A 23,769-nucleotide genomic window follows, 5' to 3' on the forward strand; every position below is an offset into this window, starting at 1 on the left:
AAAATATATATATATCATTAAAAACTCGCTGCTAATTCACTGGCTACCTCCCAGAGGGTTTGGACGATATGAGAAGGAATGAGCTGCAGGGCCAGCCCCCTCCTGAACGTCTGGGGGCGGCCTGAGGCAATGACACCCATGAGAAAAAGATAAGAAAACTGAATAAAAGGAGACAAAAAAGAAGGAAAAAAATAAGTGGACTACGTTAAGCCCTCCCTGGCCACCTTCTTCTTGGCCTACACCGAACTCCTTATGATACATTTTGTTTAAAATTTGTTTATTTCTCTTCTCTTATTTTTCTTTATGTAGTTATTAAATTTACTTACTTTTATTACCATTTGTTACCTATTTATCTACCATGTTTTTTATTTCTCTCTCTCTGTATGCCTCTGCTGGAAGAAATCAATCATGGATCAAATGTAATAATATACTAACAATAACAAGTTTCGCTTTCTCCTTGCAGCCTTTATCCTTCCCTTTGAAACATATTTGGTTTGCATTTTAAGCTATCATAGCATAATGCCATTTAAATGTCACTTATTTAACCATTTTAAAATTATTAAAAATAATAAATTATGAAGCACCATATCACAGTAAATGCATTCATATTGGACATGGAGAATCCCTTATAGGTGAATAACGGCGGGAAACAAAGATGTAAAGGAGTCAGAGCTCGGGAGTCGACATCCGAATGAAAACAAGGACCATCTGTACGCTTCCTCATTAAATGTGCAAGACCCCGTCCTATTGGTGGCTCCGACCGGTACCTAGCTATTTCCCCACAGCAGATTGCAGGTGGCAGAGCATCGAGAGTCTTAAGGGCATTCCTTACTCCGGTTGCCTTCTAATTAGACTTAAGGGCAAGGAGGAGCCATGGAGGACCTAAAAGGGGATTCAGGATGGAGACAGATGGTGTGAGATTTCGTATAGATGGAAGTGAACACTGGCTGTGATAGAAAGTGAGAGATGGAAAAAGAGAGAGGGGAGGAGAGGAGAGGAGAGGGAGGTGCTAGGAAAAGGTGGAGACTGAGAGAAGAGAGGATGAGAGAGAGGAGGTACTTGGTTTGGCCACTTTAACCGTCAATTTTGAGAAGGTAGATATGTTAATTGTATGGATGAGTAAACTTCTATGTGCTGGCAAAACACAGACTTCCTGCAAGACTATAAAACAAAAAACTGCAAAAGAAGAAAGGCAGAGAGAGGAGGAGCAGGAGAGGTGAGCAGTTCAGGGTGATGAACATCTGGTCGCAACTTTCCTTTGAGACTCACAGCAGTTGGTGAGTATATCAAAATATTTATGTCTGTCTAGAATGACAGCATTGTAGGGAGTTTAATATGTGTTGATGGAGGATGTTTGCATGTTTTAGGCTGTGATCTCACTGTGATTTACTGTAATGTGTTCAACTGAGTTGACAGCATTATGAAAGCTTTACAGTCATTTCAAATAGATGAAAGGTTTTTATATGAGTCATAAGAGATGGAAGATTACAATCATAATTGATATTTAAGCTAAAAAACGATTGATGCTTTTTTTTATTAGCGTGTAGGGTCCAAAACAGGCGGAACTTTAAAATTACCTGACTTAATGGTAGAATGCCTTAAAAGGGTCTGCATGATACGACCACATGCACACATGCATCAACACACGCTCTCTCTTTCTCATAAAAACACACACACACTGCCTGGGTAGAGCTGGAAACATAAGTAAGTCTTTCATGAGATCAGCCTCTACCTGAGCAATAAAGAGCCATCTGTGCTGTGAATAAACTGATGTGCGTACACACACACACACACACACACACACACACACACACACACACACACACAGAGAAATGCTTGTTTCTGTCACTTCCCACCTTCAGCGTCGTGGCACTGTAGAGTGAATGTAAGGTCAGGTTATTTCTCTTTCTGTGCATTTTATAGCAGCTACCGTAAACCTGACAAGCAGTCCAACAGCAGTGAGACCAGGGCACTTGAAATGGACTGGTAATGAAATAAGCTGCTCACAAAACATTGAGACACATCAGGACGAGACTGACCAGGTTGGTTGATTCACTTTCTCCGGTTGTCATTTGATTTGTTAGATGTAAAAACTTCTTTAGCCTATATCTTTAACTCTCTCCTACAGCTGTTTCTTTCTCTATGTATGTGACTTTCTTGTGATAAAATGCAAAAAAAAAAGATAACCTTGGTCTTTGCTGTTGCAGTTACTTTCACAATAGGTGCAAAATCAATAACATTAGATCTGTCTTATAGTGGAAATGATTTAACATAATTCATAATTATCTGATTTTTGATTTGTAGTTATGCAAGCATTGTCTATCAATCCACCACTTTGATCCAGACAGAATATCTCAACAACTATTGGATGATTTCCATGAGACTTTACAGACATTCATGGTGCCCAGAGGATGAATCATAATAACTTTGGTGATCCCATGGCCTTTCCTCTAGCACCACCATCAGGTCAAAATTTTCTTTGGTTCAGGAAAACTACCTTTAAGATGAATGACATTCCCATTAGCCTCAGCCGCACTTTGTGTTTAGTGCCAATTAGCAAATGTTCGCATGCTAACACACTAAACTAAGATGGTGAACATGGTAAAATTACACCAGCATGCTGATGTTAGCATTAAGCACAAAGCACCGCTGTGCATTAGTGCAGCCTCATAGGGCTGCTAGCATGGCTGTAGACTCCTAAGTCTTGTTTTCTTTTGAAATACTGGATACTCTGATCTTTCAGACCTCTAATAGTCCTGAAAATGAACCAATCTGAGAAAGAAAAATCCCTTATTGGTTGAACTGCTCAACGTTTGAGTCCATAACAAATAGGGCAAATAGGGCTCATGACTTTTCAAATACATTTTAAGGGGTGACATCTAAAAGGTTGGGACTCACTCCTATAAAATGTATATTATCATTGTAGGGAGTTTCAGCGCTTTGGTGATGATCTCTACATGCGACACAACACCTGTGAAGATGCTGCCTGAGGATGTGACAGATACAGACAACATGAGAAAACCAGAGGAAGTCTTCTTGAAAAGCCATATTTATTAATCTATGATTTAGGAACTATGGGTTGCTCATGTTTTTGTGGGTGCATCTCCACGTGACAAAAGTACTGTCATGATTTTATAAGCCACAGGTGTTTAAGTTTTTGTTTTAAGATAATCCACCATGTTTAAACGGTGGCTTTTAGCCCTGTCGGCCCGGGTCGGCCTCACTGTGCTGGGCCTCTGCTGCTGTCTGTCCCTGTTCTACCTCCTCGCCTGTAAACCGACATCTCACAGCAGCCAGCAGTCTCTGCTGTGGTCTGGTGGGGCAACCAGTAAGGAAGGATACATGGCCTTGTTGCAGGAGAGGGAGGACTCTCACAGACATTACATCAACAGCCTGACGAAGCAGATAGCCCAGCTGAAAGACGCTCTCCAGGAGAGGACGCAGCAGCTTCAAGAGTCCCTGGAGAAAGCTAAAACAAGAGGGATTCTGCCTCAGGGTCTGGAGAGTCTGCACAAAACCCCGACACAGACTGACCTTAAGGTATAGGAAAACATGATACAGGATGGTGCAGATGCAGAATAGATTCAGGAGTAATGTGTGCTGATGAGATAAATGAAGTGTGACGTTATAGATGTAGTAGTAAATGTTACATCATGTCCTCCAGGATTTCCTACGCTCCCAGCTGAACCAGGCAGAGGTGAACTCAGGTGTAAAGCTGCCCAGCGAATATGCAGTGATTCCTTTTGACACTTTCACCCTGCGGAGGTGAGTGGGCCAGCCGTTTATCGGTAAGGACAACTTTAGAGCTATAAGGGCTTCCAGAAGTACTTCTGATGTCTTACCTCATGCCTCTTCATTGAATGTTTTGTTTTGTGTCACTCAGGGTGTACCAGTTGGAGACAGGGCTGACAAGGCACCCAGAGGAGAGGCCTGTGAGGAGAGACCGCAGAGACGAGCTGATAAGCACAGTGGAAACAGCTCTGCACGTCCTGAATGGACCTCAGCAACACACTGACAACATCAGACGGAAGCGCACATACTCCCCTTCAGACTTCATAGAGGGTGAGAAAGATTTCAGTTCATTCATTCATCTTCACATGTTTAATCTTGGTGGATGGCAGGAAAACCTCAGAAAAAGTTGGTCCATCCACAGCTGGACAAAGTAGACGGCCTACACATAGATGCCTATGATGTTTTTCATGTTGATTGAAGAAATTTAAAATGTAAGAGTTGTTGTTTCTGTAAATCTACAAAACACACGTGTGCTGCATCGATCTAATCCATGCTTGCTCTCATGCTCTTATGTCACTATTTTTCTGGCTCTGATTGGTTAGTTGTTTTTCCAACCAGGCAAACGGCTGTTAATGAGCAGAACACCAAGACCTTTGAATGTGGCTGAGTTCCAAATTGCATACTTTTCTTTTCACTTTTAGTATGCACTGCAGCTGCCCTTACAAAGTATGTACTGTTGCAAGCAATATGCATACGATTGGGACATACTACATCTTCATAACTGGTATTTTTGGCATACTACATTTGACATCGGAATCAGAGAGTGATTCAGAGGTCTGGAACCAGGGTAGGAAACTAGAGCATCCAGAGAAAACCACAATGGTAAAAAGGGTGAACTATGCAAAGGTCAAGGTATAAATCTATGACTAGTGTTTTCTTTTCAAGGTTAATTTATTGTAGCAGGGTTGCACAACAAAATGCTTTGCATCCACAGTGGGGGAAAATATTAAATATTGTCAAAAACATACTGTATGCGTTTTGTAAGTAGTAAAGTCCTCATTTTTACTCATGAAAAAATGTAATGCATTATTTAGTTAAGTGTCTTCTAAAAGTTAATGTTTAATCGTAGAGTGAAAAGTGTTATATAATAGCTGGTTACTACATCTGGTCTATTGCCATTAAACTCAGTACAATCTCACAGCACCATTACGAAACAGGTGCTCCTTTAACATCTTTAAAACATTGGTAACACTTTTTTTCTCCATAAGTTCCTTAAACTGTCCTAGGAAATTATAGGACTATATGATTTGGTATTAATAATAGGGACAATAGAGAAAGATTTATGATAGAGTAAGTGTAGTTTAGTTTATTGTTAACCTGCTTGGCACAGGCTAAAAGACTTTCACTCTCTTAATTGAAATTAATGAAAAATGCACCAATTAAACACTATGTCCAGTTTCCCTGCATTACTGTCATATATCAGTTAAATTATAGGAAAAAATATGGACAAATAAAATTAAGTGCTGTCTGTCTCTGTCATAGGGTTGACCCGTACAGAGAGGGACAGAGGAACCGTTTACGAGCTGATGTTTAAAGGCGCCGGCCCGCAGGACTTCACACAGCTCGTGCTCTTCAGGCCATTTGGTCCCGTGATGAAGGTGAAGAGCGAGAGTGTGGACACGCGCAGCATGCTCATCAACATCATCGTACCTCTTTCCAAGAGGCTGGACGCATTCAGGCAGTTCATCAACAACTTCAGGTATCATTTGGAAATTGAATTCAAGCTGGCACCCATTCACACCAACTGAGATCGTATCAGGACATTATTGATCTTAACACTTACATCTGAACACTTAAAGTAGTATTTGGAGGGCGCCCGGATAGCTCAGTTGGTAGAGCGGGCGCCCATATATAGAGGTTTACTCCTCAACGCAGCAGGCCCGGGTTCGACTCTGACCGGTGGCCCTTTGCTGCATGTCATTCCCCCTCTCTCTCCCCTTTCATTTCTTCAGCTGTCCTGTCAATAAAGGCCTAAAAATGCCCCAAAAAATAATCTTAAAAAAAAATAAATAAATAAAAAATAATAGTATTTGGAAATGCTGAGTGCATCCTTGTCTTAATACTGTAGTAGCTTGGTAGAAAGCCAATAAGACTACTCTCCGCTTTAGATACAATTCAATTCAATTTTATTTATAGTGTCAAATCATAACAGGAATTATCTCAGGACACTTTACAGATAGAGTAGGTCTAGACCACACTATTTAGTATTTAATTTACAAGGACCCAACAATTCCAGTGATTCCCCCAAGAGCATGCATGAATGCGTAAGTGCGACAGTGGCAAGGAAAAACTCCCTTTTAGGAAGAAACCTCGGACAGACCCAGGCTCTTGGTAGGCGGTGTCTGACGGTGCCGGTTGGGGGTATGATGAACAATGGCAATAATAGTCACAATAAAGATAATGACTAGAAGTAGTAGTTGTAATAGTTCATGGTGTCATAGAGCACAGCAGGGCGTAATAGGGCGTGGCAGGGCGTTGACCGGACATAGCAAGTTGAAGCCGGGCATTGCAGAGCGTAGCAGGGTGTAATAGGGCACAGCTGGGTGTAGGGCAGGACCACGGCGACAGCTGCCACCCTGATGTAGGTGCCATCATGATCTAAGATGATGATGCTGGGTGGAAAAAGAACATAAGGACTCCAGGGAATAAGCTCCCCGGAGCTACGTTAGTAACAAGTATTTCTGGGACATGAATACACACAGATGGAAAGAGAGAGGAGAGAGAAGCTCAGTGTGTCAAACAATTGGAGATTTTTTATATATATTTTATATATATATATATATATTTTATATATATATAAAAAGGTGTGAGTCTAATTGTTGTCCTTATCTAAAAACAAAATGGTAATTTATCTCTGGATAAAGTAGTAGCCTATAGAAGTGGGCCTAACATGTGGTTATTTGTATAAATCATATGATGTTTTTGGTTCAGAGAGGTTTGCATCCGGCTGGACGGCAAGGTGCATCTGACTGTGGTCTACTTTGGTCGAGATCAGATAGACCAGGTGAAAGCCATGTTGGACCAGACCACCAGGTAATGTAGTCATATTACAGTTTAATTATCAGCTAATGTGTGTTAAAGTAAACCATATTCACCTACAATATCGTCCTCTGATCTCTGACCTATTTTCTCTTCTATTCCTTAAAAGCTCCTACAAATATTTAGTCTACAAATGCAACTCTTTTGTTCATATAGTCCTGAGTAAATTCCCAATTTAAAACCAAATCCTAAACTTTGTGTTTTGAGTCTTAAACAAGTCACTATGCACCCCTTTACCAAATGTAATGCCATTTAAATTTAGTGAAAGTACAGTAGGACAGTATATTTACAGAAATAATGCATGCTTTTTCGATTTTGTATTTATTACTTTCAAATAAAAAATGTAAAGAAAAATGCCTCTGTACTGTACATTAGTCCTGTGATACAATTACAGTCAATTGTAATTTGTGAGCTGAATGTTTTTCTATCCATTTTTGGTTGACCAGAGTGATTTGGTGGTGATGGTCTTTACATTTGAATGCGAAAGTCTTTGATTTAGTGAAAGTTATCAGATTCCTAACCTGAGTTGAAGACATGTAACTCGAGTCCACACTTCTGACGAGATAATAATGCGCAATGGCAGTGATTACATAATTAATATTAACAGAATGAATGCAATTACTGCAAGACTATATGGCAATCTGTCTCTTCTTCTCTGCTCTTTTGGAATTTACTTTCACAGATGTGTCTAAAAACTGATTAAAAAAATTGAAAAAGAGTATGGGAGCAAAATACCATAGATCCTCTATGAGTAACTAACATATGTAATGCTGCAACAGTGTGACGAGACTTAATGTCTGCAGGTTGGTTGTTTTTGAATGATTATTCACTAAACATTTCAAATTAAAACCCTCAGATGCATCAGAGTACCTGTCTAAGTACACAGATGATATTTTTTCTTTTTCTTCTTCTTCTTCTTCTTCTCTCCCTCAGAGAGACTCGGTTCAGGAGCTTCACTTTGATCCAGCTGAATGAGGAGTTTTCTCGTGGTCGGGGCTTAGAAGTGGGCGCCAGGGCTTGGAGGCGCAGTCAGAACGTCCTGCTCTTCTTCTGTGATGTTGACATCCACTTTACCGCCGACTTCTTAGCTTCCTGTCGTCTCAACGCAGAACCTGGTGAGCGAGAGGATTTATGAAACATTTACGCATGAGCTTTGCCAACACATTAGGGCTGGGCGATATGGAGAAAATCAAATATCACAATACTTTTGACCAAATACCTCGATATCGATAACGCAACGATATTGTAGGGTTGACTATTGGGGCTTTCACAAAATATTTACACAATGAGATTTTTGATAAATAATCACCAGTAATGTGGATATAATGTCTAAGTGGGTAAAGGCAAATAATAGAACAGTTACAACAGTCTGGTGAATTCAGAAAATTACATCACTTTACTGTAATGCAGCCTTTAAAACCAGGAAAAGACAACACTTATGCCATATTACGATATTACGATATCCAAAATCTAAGACGATATCTAGTCTCATATCACGATATCGATGTAATATTGATATATTTCCCAGCTCTACAACACATATGAAACATTTCAACACCTTCCACCCAGCCTTGATTCATACTATAACCTGTTGGTACAAGGATAAAACAACTTAGGTGAAAGATTTAGTTGATGATGGTGAATAATGACAACATTAAATATTGCCTGTTTAAGTATTGTCTCCGCCATCTCTTCCATTGCATTAAGGCCTCTGTTGTGGCTGATTAGACCTCTGCTCAGGTTGAAGTGGGCCGGAACTTACGTGCAAATTTATTAGGTCACACATCATTTCTACCAATAAGAATAATAAAGCTGTCATTTGTCCTGCCCTAACAGGCGCAACAAAGCTAACAAGAGACTCAGGAAGATGTCAATCAATCAGTCTATACACACCCACACAGTCCTGGGGATTAATCCAAAACACCTGTGTGGGTGTTCAGGGCCTTTAATTAAAGGCACCACACACCCACACAGGTGCTTTCAATTGTTCTGGCTGATTAGACATCTGCTCAGGTTATGTGAGGTCACCAAACTTTATGAACTATTGGGTGGGCTCCAAAAACCTGTACGGTGCCAGTTTGAGTGGTTTCCTCTCCAATTCAATTTGGCACACAAAACTGCACATGAAGCTAATTCTGACTTGAACCGACGGCTCTGTGCAGCAGATAAAAAAAATCACCACATGTTCCAACAGCATCATAAACAATAAAGACAATGAGGGCACAATAAAGCAGCTAAATCCAAAGGTACTTAAATTAAAGTTCACCACTGACTGACTGACTCCCCTGCTGTTTGATTATCAGCTGATAGAGATTCTATGTCACACCTGCCCATGCTGCTGTGTAACAACATGCTCACAATTGGTCTTTTTCACAGGAGACAGCATTGTTAATGTGAGTAACACCTGTGGTTCTCCTACCACGACAAGTCGAAATGTCTGCTGTAAAAACACTCAAAATTATGGGGAAGGACTTGCACTAACCTCATAATTAAAATGATAATCTATGAGAGTATCTTGATTTAAAAAAAAAAATGAAAAGGTAGCACACCTCAAATTTCACATGTGAGCCAAATAAACAAGTAAAATGTGAGTATTTTGTCCTCCTCGACTTAGAAATGCTCATTATATTTTGGGTTTAGCACTACACTAAGAAACCTACAACGCAACCTCCTTTTCCAATACTCTTTTGACTTTGTCCCTATCTTTATTAAGAAGTGCAACTGCACTTCCCAGGGATCCGTTAGCTGTCAGTCAGTATGTCTTTGTTTAGGCCTGGTGGTTGTTGTTGTACCCAGTTCTTATTCTTTTCACTCCAGTCAAACCTCTGCTGTTGCTGCCAGTAATGAAAAATGCATCACTTCCTTGCTGCCAGGTGTTTAAAACAGAAAATATGTATTACTGTAGATTGATGGTGTTTTATTGCCGCTTTTTCAAAAGGGTTGTACTTGTAGAACACCTGACAAATTATCAAATTCATGTGACTGGACATTTTGTTTGTTTAAACTGTTTTTGTTTCTAGGTAAGAAAGTGTACTATCCAGTGCTCTTTAGCCAGTACAACCCATCTATTATCTATAGTAATCAGACACTTCTACCCTCCGTTCAACAACAACTGGTAGGTAAACAATCTAAATGTACAATAATAAATATACAAAATATACAAACAGCTAACTTGAATTGTCAGGATGTTGTCATGATATAAGAAAAAGATTTGCTCTCTTTGTCTCAGGTGATAAAGAAGGAAACTGGATTCTGGAGAGACTTTGGGTTTGGCATGACATGCCAGTACAGGTCTGATTTCCTCAACATAGGTAATGGAAAAGCTTGTGTCATCACTAATTTCCCTAATTTTATGTTTTGTAGGACATAACACAATTAAATATTACAATCCACATTAGGACTGCAACGAACGATTATTTTCATAGTCGATTAATCTGTTGATTATTTTCTTGTTTATTTGATTATTTGTTTGGTCTATAAAATGTCGGAAAATGGTGAAAAATGTGGATCAGTGTTTCCCAAAAGCCCAAGATGACGTCCTCAAATGTCATGTTTTGTCCACAACTCAAAGATATTCAGTTTACTGTCACAGAGGAGAGAAGAAACTAGAAAATATTCACATTTAAGAAGCTGGAATCAAAGAATTTTTACTTTTGTCTTAAAAAATTACTCAAACTGACTAATCGATTTTCAAAATAGTTGGCAATTAATTTGAGTTGACAACTAATCGATTAATCTTTGCAGCTCTAATCCACATAGCCTACTGTCTAGTAATGAAATTACAGGATTATATATTTTATATAAAATTCCACTATTCTCTCTATAACAGATGGCATTGTCTTGACTACCTTTTCTCTAACTGTAAAAAAGCTCTTTCCCTCCCTGATATGTTGTTAGTTTACACATTTGAATGATATATGTCTGCTTAATCCCATTTCCTTGTTTTTTTAACAACATCAAATTAAGGAAACAAGATTCTCTTAAAATGCTGTTTTTGACTATGATTTTAACTCAGCCATTGAACAACCATACCTAAAGTGAAGTTATATGCCTCTCCTGATTCTCGCTGTCTCACTGCACTTCTAAACCTTTCTACTTCCTGGCAGGTGGTTTTGACCGTAACATCAAAGGTTGGGGGTTGGAGGACGTGCACCTGTACAGGAAGTACCTTCACAGTAAGCTGATGGTGATTCGCTCTCCGTCCAGAGGCCTTTTCCACTTGTGGCACGAGAAGAACTGTGCAGACGAGCTCCCTCCAGACAAATACAAGATGTGTATGCAGACCAAAGCCATGAGCGAAGCCTCGCACGGCCAACTGGGGGAGCTGTTTGTCAAACGAGAGATTGAGGTTCATTTGAGCTCCCAGAAGCAGATGAACAGAGGAACATGATGAGGACAGTATAATAGGCTTTGGTGATGTTATTAGTTACTGTTCGTGTACGTTCTTGTTCTGGTTTACTTACATGAACTATTGAGCTTCAAACTTACTGTGATTATTGTTCTTCAAATTCACACATAAACTTGTGAAAATAATGACTGATATGTTTTGTGTGAATAAAATAATTAACTATGTGATCTAATTGTGTACTTTATGTTTTATTTCCATATGACTGTCACAGAAAGAATATGGAAAAAAAATCTTATTTTTTTTACAGTCTATAACTTTTTCATGTCATGCCTTCTCTGGAAGCAGCAAATAATATGTTTATATCAACCAGTAACATTACAGGGGAAATAACATTTTCTTTCTCATTTATTTCTGTTGTGCAAAATTATCACAAACAAAAGAACAAAGACTCTCTTGCTATACTGAAAGTGAGATACACGTATTCGCATTTTGGTAAGACTTTATACTAAGGGTATAATGCATGACTTATGAAGATTTAATGCATGAATTAATGTAGGATGTATTATGAATTATTGTTGCTCACCATTAACAAATGATTCTCACTATGACATATTAATATTCATGTTTTTTTGGAAAAGTCATGATTTTTTTTCAATAACTTCTATGTAATGAATAAAATATAAAATAAAATAAAAGAAGCACTAAAATCCCATATGAAGAGGTGTGTCTAGTGTAGTGTAGTATTTTGGTATTAAATTTGAGGTGCTGGTCACAACACATGAAAGTTATTGAAAACAAACCATGAATGTTTTAATATATAAAATAGATAAAAGCACTAAATCCCATATGAAGAGGTGTCTCCTGTGTGTGTAGTGATACAATATGGTATTAAGTTTGGGCAAATGCATTGTCCTAAAAAAACCTCCATGTAAGTGGAATCCAGCTAATTTGGTCACATGTCAATTAATGTATGACGTACCTGTGAATTAACATTCAACAAGTGCGATTTGAACCCTTATTTCCATTTGTTCCTTTACTTATTTATTTGTGTATTTATTTTTTTTGCAGTTGCTATATTATGTTATTTTATTTATGTTATTTTATTGTACAACATTTGAATCATGTGGTGGTTTTTAAATGTGCTTTATAAATAAACTTGATTGAATTGATTTGAAGTGTTACCCATATTTTTAATATGAATGACACGTTAGCTTGGTGACCAGCCCCAGTTTTTTAAAGTAAATCTGCTTCATAGACTTTTATCACAGCAGACATTTGGACTTGTCATAGCAGAAACAAAACGTGTTACACTGATATCTATATATATATTTGTATAGCCTATACGCTGAAGATACCACCTAAACATCATAAGGAAACATGGAGGCAATTCTCAATGTGGTGCATTGATGAGGAAACAGTAAACTCTCTCCTATTAATAGTGATACTGATGTCACCTCATTAGCGCTGCAGACGCAAAGGGAGGAGCAACTCTGTATCGGCCGACGACTGTCGTAGCGTCAACACAGGCAAGCGATAGGGCCGAAACTCATATTACCACTTCCTTGTCCCGGGCTGCATTTAAATACACCTTGGAATTTCAAAATAAAGTCTGTCCAATAAAAGAACAATATTTCATAGATCGATCGATCGATCGATAGATAGATAGATAGATAGATAGATAGATAGATAGATAGATAGATAAATCGATAGATAGATAGATAGATAGATAGATAGATAGATAGATAGATAGATAGACAGACAGACATACTATTCTACTTACTTGAAAAACAGGACTTTACTCCTGTCAGGTGACTTTGATCACAGGGGACCAGATACCAGAGAGTAATTTATAATAATTTTAGCTAACCCATAGGCGGCGGCATATAGCCCAAAGCGTCAGGCCTTTTGAGGGGGGTGCCATCATCCCTTGTTAGTAAAATTAGCAAAATCATGCCCCTTGTTAACCTGCCAACCTGTTTAGTTCAATATGTTAGTCTAGTGTGCCTGAATCATTGATTCTTTATCTGAGGTTTGTGCAAGTTAGACTCTAGTCGTTAACAATTAACAAAGTGCCCTTGTTAAACATTACCAAATCGCCTGCTGCATATAAGTTGGCCTATTTAACAGAAACGTCATAAAGAAATAAACATTAACAATTGGGGAAATAACACATTTATAGAGTTGAAACATTCAGTTTTCCGATAATTGATAATAATAGATTTATTTTAAAAAAATGCATTGACAACAGCATGGCTGAGCTGCTGGGCGTCCATCGAGCCCCACGTCCTCATTAACTGTTATTTAGTTATTATTAATTGAATGTTCCTTGTTTTTGCATGTGTCTTTTTCTGTTCTATTTTGTGTCTTTTGAGAAGCACAATGTAGCCTATTGCGTCTTTTAGTAGGCCATAAAATGTTCCTTATCAGTAAACTTTTATTCATCATCACTGTGATGAATTGCACTTTTATTACCAAACTGTCTTCACCCACTCAACGTCACAACTCAGCAGCTCATAGTTTAACTACAGGTTGCCATATAGTCTCGCATTGCCAGACCTTCCTCCACAGAGTTGCGGAGCTACACAACACATACACACCATATTGCTTATTTTTCCTAGCTGTACGTGAAGGCAGCATTAATCACACCGGTGGAAGAGCGCTCGTGGCGCCCGTACCTTATATCTGAGGACAGGACGGTATGAGCTGAAGAAATCCTGCTGTGTTATGATGTTTTGTGAGCAGCTGAGATGGTGAGCGGCTCTTTACACGTGTAGTGGTGTTAGAATAGATTTAGACTTTTAGTTCGGTGTTTTTTGACCTAGAGTAGGCCTATATATTTTTTAACCCCCCCGGTAGTTTTAGCTTCTCGACAGTCACGGAGTTTGGTGGTAGCACAATGATACTGTTTTGATTTTTTTTACTGGAATAGCGAGACATGTGCGGCAGATAGGCTGCGTCTCTTGTCACCTAAAGCCAGCCGGCACCACCGGGACCGGACATTTTTTACAAAGACAGAGACCAGAAGAAGGAGACACAACATGTTTGAAGCTGCAGGGATTCCCCTCATCGTGCTGGACGTTGTCTGTCTCATCCTCGGTATGTAAACCTGCTCCACCCCTGTCTTTTAAACCGACCTTTTAATCCGTTTTGTTTAATTCTCGCTAACGTGGACTTTTTTTGTCATAACACTCCTACAGCAACTGTTCTGTAGAGACATATTAAAGGAAAAAGTAGTAGTCTTTAAGCAAATCATATTATTTGCATACACGCCATAGGCTACACACATCCGGAGGCTTGAGATTTTAGTGAACCAGGCAGGAAGATGGAAAAAAAAAAGGCAACAAAGTCCCACCCTGTGTGTTTTTTCCTAGGCAAAACTGTATTTTTAGCTTAGTGTTTGTAATGTAATCATAGCACGACAAGCTGCAGGACTGCTAAATGTAAATGACAATACTTGCAATACAAATAAATTAAAGAAACTCTACTATCTGGGGACACTCAGACAGTTCAGTTTGATAGCTGCCATTTAAGAGAGGTTTAGATTGAAATATTTTCATGTGATTAATCTGCACTCCCTCAATTTGCTGTCAGTGTCTTATTATGTGGTCAGCAGTGCTGCTGACTGTGCACCAATCTTCTCATTAAGTTTGGAAATTGTAAACTTTTATTTCCAGTCACATATCTTCTGTCCAAAGTCTAAATCTAATTCTAGTTCATTATAAGTCTTTCATTTTGGTTTATTAAACTTTATGTTCAGCAGTATGTGGGACACTCCTGTAAAATCAGTGGTTGAAGAAGAATTCATATCCTTTACATAAGTAAAATTAGAAATACCACAATGTAAACAAAACTCCAGTAAAAGTGCTGCATTTAAAAGTATTTTAGGTATAAGGTATTAAGTATTATAAGCCAAATAGACCTAGGCCTATCCATTATGCAGAAAAATGCCCCCTGTGAATGTTATATCTATACATAACATGAGCTATTGGGTAATTATTACTAATTCATCAATGTGTAAGCAGCATTTTACTGTCGTAGTTGGTCGAGCTGATTTTAACTACTTTAAATACTCTTTTGTCATTTAATCTATAACAATGCATCACCCTTTAGGTATATTAAGTTAATATACCTAAACAGTGTAAACGATATTTTTAATATCAGTGAGGCCGTTTCCTCGTGGTATAAGAATCCTATTAATACCCCAATAATATGTCTTCAATGCTTAACTTATCGTTGATTCATTATTTTCTACTATCTTCACTTATTAAAGGTTCAGTAGGTAACTTTTATAAAAATAATAACTTTTGCCATATTTGCTGAAACTATCACTATATGCAGACAGTAGCACATGAGACAGATATGTATCAAATATGTATCAAGATTTTGTTACTTCATTGTCTATTTCTCGCCTCAAATGTTTTCAGCAACGTATTTTAGTGTACTGTTTAGCTGTAAAATCAAGTTTATGACCAAACCGAGCCCAAATCAAATAGCCTACAGCCCGCTGTAGACATCCACTGATGTCATTTCAAAGCCAGGTTTAGTTTATTCAGAATTTCAAAAGACAGTCGGTGGAATTTGCCCTGCAGTAGGTTTAAACAGACACGCCTAAACAAAGGTCTGTGACTGTGTGATAACTCATCTAGCCAGAAAGCATCATTAGCATAGCCTGACAACTCACCATTGGCAGGGCTCAATCCGAGGGGCGGGATAAACGGTTGTCTTTCAAATTCCCTCTGCACTCATAGCCAACCAGAGCAATGCTAGTTGATAGATTAAGATTAAGATTTATTTATTTTAATTAGGACAATGCACATTAATCAACATTTCTGTAAATGCGCCAGTGTTAGCCAGTCGGCTAATTTTCAACTGTAGTCCTAGTTGCATGCATGTCTTTATGGTGGGAAGAAACCGGAGCACCCGGAGGAAACCCACGCAAGTACGGGGAGAACATGCAAACTCCACACAGAAAGGCCTGGGACGACCTGGGTTTGAACCCAGAAGTGCAGAAGTGCTAACCACTGAGCCACCGTGCTGCCCTGCTGATTAAACTTTTTCCGTATCCGGTCGGCAAAACTCCAAACACATCTTCCTTTTTTAAGAATGACTTCAGTGCTAACTCCAAGTCTTCCAGAGTCGCGGCTAAAGCCGATTCGAAAGACTGCTGTTCGCCAGCAGCAACAGCTATCTTCTTTGTTTTCAAGTAGCAGGGAATTCACGCGGAACCGTCGCAACAATGCCGTCATTATGTTAAGCCCGCCCACCGACTCTATACACAATATGATTGGCCTGACCAGAATTTGGTTTTTCCAGCTCGCAAGCCAACGGAGAGTTGCTAGACTGACCCTGGCTGCAAATTACATTTGCTGCCGCTAGGGTGCATCTAGATTTCTAGGCTATCATTAGCAATGATCGTACCTAGAAGAATGCTTGCCATGGCATTACTGACTTCAGATTAGGGCTGAACGATTAATTGCATTTGCGATAATATCGCGATATGTTAAAACGCGATTTCCTAATCGCAAAGGCTGCGATTTGGTCACATGACTCGCGAGAGCAAATCAGTCTGCACTCCGCAGAGAAAGCATCAACTGGCACGCTAACGCTACGCCGTACCTTGAGCTGATTTCTGTCATTCAAACAACTCTGAGTTGTAGTTTAAAACTTTTACAGCCATTTTAATAAAATGAAGGGTTTTATTTTGGCTCGAGTCCATACATGCAGTTAATGGATACAGACATGCAGAACTGAAGGCTCGGTTAGCAACGATTAGCTCTGATTAGCGGTTAGCTCCGGTTAGAAGTTAGCTAGCTCCGTTATAAAGATATGAGTGGAGGAGTTGCCACTGAGAGGGGTAACAATCAGACTGATAAATGACGTTCGGGGAGCTTTCACAGCAGCGTGGCCGTGGTGTTTCAACAGTTTTATTAGTACAGTTAATCCCACGGCAAGAACACAGCAACTAGCTAACGCAACGATAGCCTCTCTGAACAAGTGCACACGGCAGCATGCAGCTTCACGAGGGGGAGGGGCTGGAGGCAGCTCCTCTCTGTGCACTGTAAAAAAATACACTGGTGTGTGTGTGTGTGTGTGTAGATATATACTATATACTATATTTTTACTTATTTAACTGTCTAGTGTGTAATTGTGTGTTCATACTATAAATTATTATATTATTATTCTTTGTTGAATAATACAGAAGACAAAGAGCTTAAAAAAATAATCGAATATCGAATCGCAATCGCAATATTTGGGAAAAAAATCGCAATTAGATTATTTTCAAAAATCGTTCAGCCCTACTTCAGATTAGCCAAATGCCTGTGTGTTTTTTGCTTTTTATGTGTTTTGGTTACAGATTAACACCAGATGAAAATTAGCCTGTATGGCTAAATGTTGATTTAAGTGCATTGTCTCTTCTTAAGTAAACATAACGAGTCTCTTCAGCTAATCATACCTTCACTGTTCCAAAATCTAAAGTCTAAAGTAAACATATGACTTTTGCAATATTGTTCTGCGTTAACACAAGGCCTCAAGCCTTTTAATTCAGTTATTGTGCAACTTGAACAGAGTCAATATTTTTCCTTGCAGCTAAATGAAAGCCACAAGAGTCACTAGCTTCTTTTTCAGGAGGGGATACGCCTGTTTGATGCCAACATAGCATTTTTCAAGCGACTAAAAAACATACATTTTATTAGCATTGTGTAATAGTAGCAATGGCTCATAACTCATAACTCATAACTAAGTCACACAAGTATTTGCAGCTCCTTGTAAACATGATCACATTTTGGTGATATAAGATGTAAAACCAGATGAAATCAAATTAGTTATTATTAATTTAATGTTCCTTGTTTTTGCATGTGGCTTTTTCTGTTCTATTTTGTGTCTTTTGAAAAGCACAATGTAGCCTATTGTATCTTTTAGTAGGCTATAAAATGTGCCTTATCAGTAAACTTTTATTGATCATTGTGATGAATTGCACTTTTATTACCAAACTCTCTCCACCCACTCAACGGTACAACTCAGCAGCTCAGAGTTTCACAGACAAAACTACAGGTTGCCAGCAACAAACACACACCACATCGCTTGTTTTTCCTAGCTGTACATGAAGGCAGCATTAATCACAACATTGGTGGTGGTATATCATTTATACTTTATCTCTTTCTTCATTTTTAACAGTTGGACTTCCATTTTTTATCCTTACCCCTCAACACAACCCTTTCAAACGGGGGTTCTTCTGTAACGATGAGTCTATCAGATACCCCGTCAAAGAGGACACCATATCCTACCAGCTGCTGGGAGGAGTCATGATCCCCTTCACACTGATCGTGGTAAGTCAACAGTCGTCTTTTTCCATAAGTTCTCTGACATTTAAATGTCAATTGCTGAGTTTACTTATTGTTTTAATCTCTTCTGTTGCAGATCGTCTGTGGCGAGTGCCTTTCTGTTTACTTGTCTCGCATCAAGAACCAGTCTTTGGGGACCAAGTATGTGGCGTGTGTCTACAAAGCTGTGGGGAGCTATGTGTTCGGAGCTGCTGCCAGCCAGTCTCTGACAGACATAGCCAAGTACTCCATCGGCCGCCTGCGGCCAAACTTCCTGGCTGTATGCAAACCAGTCTGGAATAGCATCAACTGCAAAGCTGGCGGATACATCGAGAACTTCACCTGCACTGGAGACAAGTTTCTGGTAGATGAGGCCAGGTAAATGTCCTGAACATGGATTAAATTAAACCCACAAGAGCAACTTCTGATAAACGTCACCAAATATTAAATTTTCTTTGACTAAATGATAACATTTAGTACTATTATGTGTTAGTAGAGTCTCACTGCGCCTGATCATCTAAGAGTGCCCAGTTATTTGCATTACTTTCCCAAGATATATCCTGACTTTTAGTCCCTAAAACTCAGAGTCGGTACAGAAAAATACTTCGCACATCTACAACGTGAGACAGATTCGTTAGAGGGGGACAAGCAGGTCAAAAGTAGCAAAGAAACTCCCGCATACTGTCTAATTTGCAAAAAATATATTAAGTTTAATAGTAGGTAACGTTTCGGTACTAGACCATCTTCAGGCAAAAGTACCTAAAACTCCAAATCATAAACTTTCCACAATTACTCTGATGACATCAGTAAAGCTATTTTTTCAGATTAAGCTCCTCTAGAGTCCCGGCAGACATCATACAACTGTTTTCACGGTCTAAGTCGTGCTGCTCTCAACTAGTAAACTCATTTTGATGTGTAAAATTAGTGGAGTTCCTTCTTTTATCCCTTCTAAATGTATATCAATACAGTAATATTACATTTAAGAGTTTGATTATGATAGACCTGTGTTATGAATGAATAAAAAGTATCTCTTTTGTTTATCTTTTGCAGACTGTCCTTCTATTCTGGTCATTCATCCTTCTCTATGTACTGCATGCTGTTCCTTGTAGTAAGTACAAATTTTCTACTTCAAAAACTAAAGCCCAAATGTGGTTTACATTTAATTGCTATAAATGATGAAAAACAATGTTAATTCTAATAAATAGCTTTGCTTTATATGCTTTCCTGTCTATATACCATTCAAATGTAACCTAAAAATGACTCTTTATGTCATTGTCAAAATAGTTTACGAATTATAAACTTCATAACTCTTTTCAGCAAATGCATTAGCTGCCAACAACCGTACTGTAAATATTGGCTTGGACAATATAAACTGAATGTCTAGGTGTGACCCCAAGGCTTTTCTGTTTCTAATATTTGATTTCCTTTTCTCCTGTAGCTGTACATTCAAGCCAGACTGAGGTCAGAATGGTCGAGGCTTCTGCGTCCCAGCATTCAATTCTTCCTAATTGCCACTGCTGTGTATGTGGGTCTCTCTCGAGTTTCTGACTACAAACATCACTGGAGTGATGTGCTCACTGGCCTCCTGCAGGGAGGTTTAGTGGCTACTCTCACAGTAAGTTTTGTCTAAAGTTCTATTAGGATAATGGCAAAACAAGGCATAATGTTTTTTTTAAAGATTTATTGTCACAATATGCATCTGAAAAAGTCAAGTCACTTTATTTATAAGCCATGTTTAAAAAGAGCATATTGACCATGTTTGCCTTTAAAAAGAGGTTAAAGCCTTGAACATGCAGTTATCTGAAATGTTATGTTAAAATATGCAAATTAGGCATTATCTAATGCTAACTTTTGCTGAATTTAGGAGAAATTTGCAGGTACAAATACACAAAGTGTAGTAAAATAAATGCCTAAATGTGTATTTTTGATGCCCCCCCACCCCCAAGAGTCTGAAAGAAGACATGCTATGAAAGTAAAATAGCCCAAAAACTCAAAATTGAAAAATGATGGTTTTGCCTGGGGTGTCTCCCCTTAAGTGTAGAAAAATCATCCTTTAACACGCTGTCTAACAGTATTATATACTATACATTTTGTATCGGCATGTTCCAATTATTTATCGATTATAACTAATTCAAGATATGTTAAGTATCTTTGTGGTCTCCATTAGAGTTCAAAAGCAAAGTTCTGTTGGTTTGAGTTGAGTTTTTAATGACTGACCCACTAGTGAGTCTGTGAGGTTGAAGACATAACATTACTAAATAATTAGAGTGATGAATTAACAATTTATTAAACAGGTAAATGTAAAAAATAAATAAGGCATTTTATGCAGAAACAAATTAAAGAATATATAAGCGGAAGTCTGGTCTAATTTAATGATGTTATCCATCTTCATAGTACAATTATAATAATAGCAGTAACAGTAGAATGTGCTTTAATTGTGTTGCTTGTTTTTCTGCAGGTGTTCTGTGTGTCCAATTTCTTTGAACAGCCAGTGGTCCCAGTGGTGTCACAGGAGGTAGACGCCTCACACACCAGTTTACAGGAAAACCCTTTCAATGGGAACCACTATGGCAGCACTGAATGAATCTGAGGCCTCAGAGACCATACTCTTTAGGGCCTTTATTGTAAAATAGTCACGGAGGACCTAAAACACATCAATGAACTGCCAGTGTGTGATATTAACTGCTGGCTGTAGCTGTGCATTTCTTCAACACAGTTTGCCCTGTGGAGCCAACGCTGCAGGATTAAGCTGCTACCTTTAGCTGCTACCTTTGGTGTGGTCCTTAAACTTTGATTAAAGGAAGAAAAGTGCACTACAGAAGACAGTTGCACTTTACTGAGATATAAAGAAGCAGAACTTTCTGCCAAGGTTTTGGGTAAATCCAACATAAAACAGTTTATTATGGAATGACAAAATGAAAAAAAACAGCATGTTGGGTTTACCTTAGAAAGAGTTGCTTTTTTACAGTGTGCGCTTGTTGGAAATGTGGTTTTTAGTGCATATTGGTCTGATGTTACCATCATGAATGAATGAAATTCCTTTTGCCCAGAATATAATGAGTGTCTGTGTGCGCAATGCAAGCAGGCTTGTAGAGGGCCTGGCACCTGTGAATTAGAAAACCTGGACTGGAGACGATGTTGATAATGTTCTGCTACCTGCTGTCATGTCAATTCCCTGATGTTATTTCATGAATGAAAAATACAGTTTGTATGAAGCTCTCTATGTTTTGGTCCATGCAGAAGCTTTAAGCAGTATTGTTTAGAGCGGTACTGGGAAAAATGTGTGCTAAATAAAGAGAGCTCTGTTTTGCTACTTTGTTAAAAAGGAGGGAAATGACTCCAGTGTGTTCTGTCTGTAGAAAAAACAAAGCAGATGGAATGCAGGGGAATGGAGCCTTGGACACAGTGCAGCTGCTGATTTTAAGTGTAGACTTATTTGCTGCAGCAGAATAATTAATGTGTCTTTTTTCTAGTTAGAATTCAGCGTAAGGAATGGTATCAAGGAAGAGAAAACAACAGTGGGATTTATTAACCAAATGCAAAAATGTATGAAAACAAAACGCTGCTTTGGGCGGGTAATTTACTAGCTGTGTAGACAGACCATAGAAACCACAAGCATGCAAATGTGCAACATGTTTGTTATGCCAGCGGTATCATGGATTAAGAGAGGTTAAGCACTACCAGACTATCACTACATATTCTTGCTGTTTCCAACAGGAAGAGGTTGGCTTGTCTTCGCCAGAGAAAACTGTCAGCAGACAGGCGCTGATGGTTGGCTGCTAATGTCCGGGTCGAGGATCTGCTTAAGAGTTTAAATCCTATTACAGTGACTGAGAGAACTAGGTTTAGTTTAACACACAGTGACTGCAATAATACCACACTCATCAATGTCAAGTCTACAGGCTCCATGCAAAGTCACTTATGTATGTATCAGCAGGGCAATTGGGATTCTTCTGCACTCATTATGTGTGTAGGTGCACAGCTATGTTGACGACAGGGGTTGGCCTTTTAAGTCTTTATTGGAAGTCAAACTGTGAAAACAGTATTGGACAACACATTCAATTATTGTGATACAGAAATTAGTACAGTAACAAGAAAACTGGATTCACAAAAGTTAGACTACAGTAGCTGTCCATTTAGCTATGGTACCTCATGCAAGAATTACACTGAAATATCAGCATTAAAGCCGCCTTTCATGCAAACTTCCAAGTCATAATTACGAGAGCGTCTACACATCTGCCAAAGACTGACGTTCAATGTAATTAAACCCAAATTTAATGGATATGATTTTTTAATCTTCATAAAACTAACTCTTTTTTTCCTTCATACAACTAACTTTGGGAATCTTTCCCTTTTCCATTTCTACCATCCACTGGATGCAGCGTAAGCCCCCATAGGAAGCACAACACAGTGATTAATCTGGTAATTATACCTGATAGTCCACAAAGAAAAAGTAAAAAGAGTAAAATACATGTGAAACTCTTTTGAGTTTCAGTTCCTATTAAAGCTTTAGTTATTCTTAACTTCCAAATTCCGAAAAATAACGTCACACAAATCTCAGCATGTCGTTTTTAGGAATGTGTTGATGTTGTAAATTTAGGAAATTCCCACCAAGAAACTTACCATTGTCTCTTTATTGACTTAACTCTGCTGACCTGATTGAGCAAATTTGATTTAGAGGCCAAATAGTACTAGTGCTAGTACTATCTAGAGAGTAATATGAATATTGTTTCATAGATTCCTTTCCAAGTAGTTTCTTTTGAAACTATGCATGCAATGCATTAAGAGAACTGAGCAGGTATGCAGAAATAGGCACCTCAAAACGCTGGGTGAAATTTCCTGAGGAAATTGCAAAAAACTGTTTCAAAAAAGAGCTAGTTTATGTGCGTTTGGGGGTTCTGCTATATATCACTAACAAAGGGAATTTGAAGACTATTACAAATATTTCATGGATACTAGATCATGACTCTGTTTGTCCATTGAAAAACTGCTCATGTTGCTGTAGCATCACTTCTACCTCCCACATGTGAAATCGGACCGGTCATGTTGTCTGTTGCTCCACAGAGCTCTCTCTTGTTGTCACGCTGACCTCGACAATAGTCTTTATTGAAAGCAGCTCCATTCACTCTCACATGTCTCACTTTATCTTGCCAGGCAGTGATGCCACTGGAGAAACAAGCGACTCAGAATGCAACGTGCAATGGCAGCTTTTAAAGAACTGGCACTGAAACATCATAAATTGAATTTCCTTCACACTACACTTACTTT

At 38.6% G+C, this 23,769-nt stretch overlaps 2 protein-coding genes and 1 long non-coding RNA gene across 5 annotated transcripts; 2 read left to right on the forward strand and 1 right to left on the reverse strand.

Moving 5' to 3' along the window:
* The first annotated feature begins 804 nt into the window (after positions 1 to 804).
* Positions 805 to 11,460, forward strand: LOC116054357 (chondroitin sulfate N-acetylgalactosaminyltransferase 1-like). Of its 2 annotated transcripts, XM_031305880.2 has the most exons (11): positions 805 to 1,277; positions 1,924 to 2,042; positions 2,927 to 3,540; positions 3,665 to 3,765; positions 3,884 to 4,062; positions 5,275 to 5,491; positions 6,724 to 6,825; positions 7,765 to 7,946; positions 9,852 to 9,946; positions 10,061 to 10,142; positions 10,938 to 11,460. In XM_031305880.2, the coding sequence occupies exons 3-11, from the start codon at positions 3,178 to 3,180 to the stop codon at positions 11,219 to 11,221; spliced, it is 1,605 nt and encodes a 534-aa protein (XP_031161740.1). In that variant the 5' UTR covers positions 805 to 1,277; positions 1,924 to 2,042; positions 2,927 to 3,177; the 3' UTR covers positions 11,222 to 11,460. The 2 variants fall into 2 exon arrangements, with proteins under 2 accessions (XP_031161740.1, XP_031161741.1); XM_031305881.2 differs by lacking the exon at positions 805 to 1,277 and having other exon boundaries at positions 1,823 to 2,042.
* LOC116054364 lies at positions 7,728 to 13,158 on the reverse strand. Its single transcript, XR_004106049.2, has 3 exons — positions 12,960 to 13,158; positions 11,000 to 11,155; positions 7,728 to 7,943 (listed from the first exon to the last, which is right to left on the reverse strand). It is a non-coding gene; the product is annotated as an uncharacterized LOC116054364 (long non-coding RNA).
* Positions 13,159 to 13,758: 600 nt separating this feature from the next.
* Positions 13,759 to 21,829, forward strand: LOC116054199 (phospholipid phosphatase 1-like). 2 transcript variants are annotated; one of them, XR_004895045.1, is made up of 8 exons: positions 13,759 to 13,929; positions 14,109 to 14,275; positions 18,356 to 18,507; positions 18,599 to 18,879; positions 19,552 to 19,609; positions 19,940 to 20,116; positions 20,960 to 21,396; positions 21,431 to 21,829. XR_004895045.1 is itself a non-coding variant. In XM_035991631.1 (7 exons), the coding sequence occupies exons 1-7, from the start codon at positions 13,904 to 13,906 to the stop codon at positions 21,083 to 21,085; spliced, it is 987 nt and encodes a 328-aa protein (XP_035847524.1). In that variant the 5' UTR covers positions 13,759 to 13,903; the 3' UTR covers positions 21,086 to 21,829. The 2 variants fall into 2 exon arrangements, 1 of the variants encoding a protein (XP_035847524.1); XM_035991631.1 differs by having other exon boundaries at positions 20,960 to 21,829.
* Positions 21,830 to 23,769: the final 1,940 nt, after the last annotated feature.

Source organism: Sander lucioperca, chromosome 2, assembly GCF_008315115.2.
Source record: "Sander lucioperca isolate FBNREF2018 chromosome 2, SLUC_FBN_1.2, whole genome shotgun sequence".
Taxonomy (NCBI): domain Eukaryota; kingdom Metazoa; phylum Chordata; class Actinopteri; order Perciformes; family Percidae; genus Sander; species Sander lucioperca.

Excerpts from the sequence above, each read along its gene's own strand:
- LOC116054357 (XM_031305880.2), top strand. The coding sequence starts at position 3,178 with ATGTTTAAACGGTGGCTTTTAGCCCTGTCGGCCCGGGTCGGCCTCACT. Across the intron at positions 7,947-9,851 it reads TCGTCTCAACGCAGAACCTG|GTAAGAAAGTGTACTATCCA; the intron begins GTGAGCGAGAGG and ends TTTTGTTTCTAG. Across the intron at positions 10,143-10,937 it reads GTCTGATTTCCTCAACATAG|GTGGTTTTGACCGTAACATC; the intron begins GTAATGGAAAAG and ends ACTTCCTGGCAG.
- LOC116054199 (XM_035991631.1), top strand. The coding sequence starts at position 13,904 with ATGATGTTTTGTGAGCAGCTGAGATG. Across the intron at positions 18,508-18,598 it reads TCCCCTTCACACTGATCGTG|ATCGTCTGTGGCGAGTGCCT; the intron begins GTAAGTCAACAG and ends CTTCTGTTGCAG. Across the intron at positions 19,610-19,939 it reads ACTGCATGCTGTTCCTTGTA|CTGTACATTCAAGCCAGACT; the intron begins GTAAGTACAAAT and ends TTTCTCCTGTAG.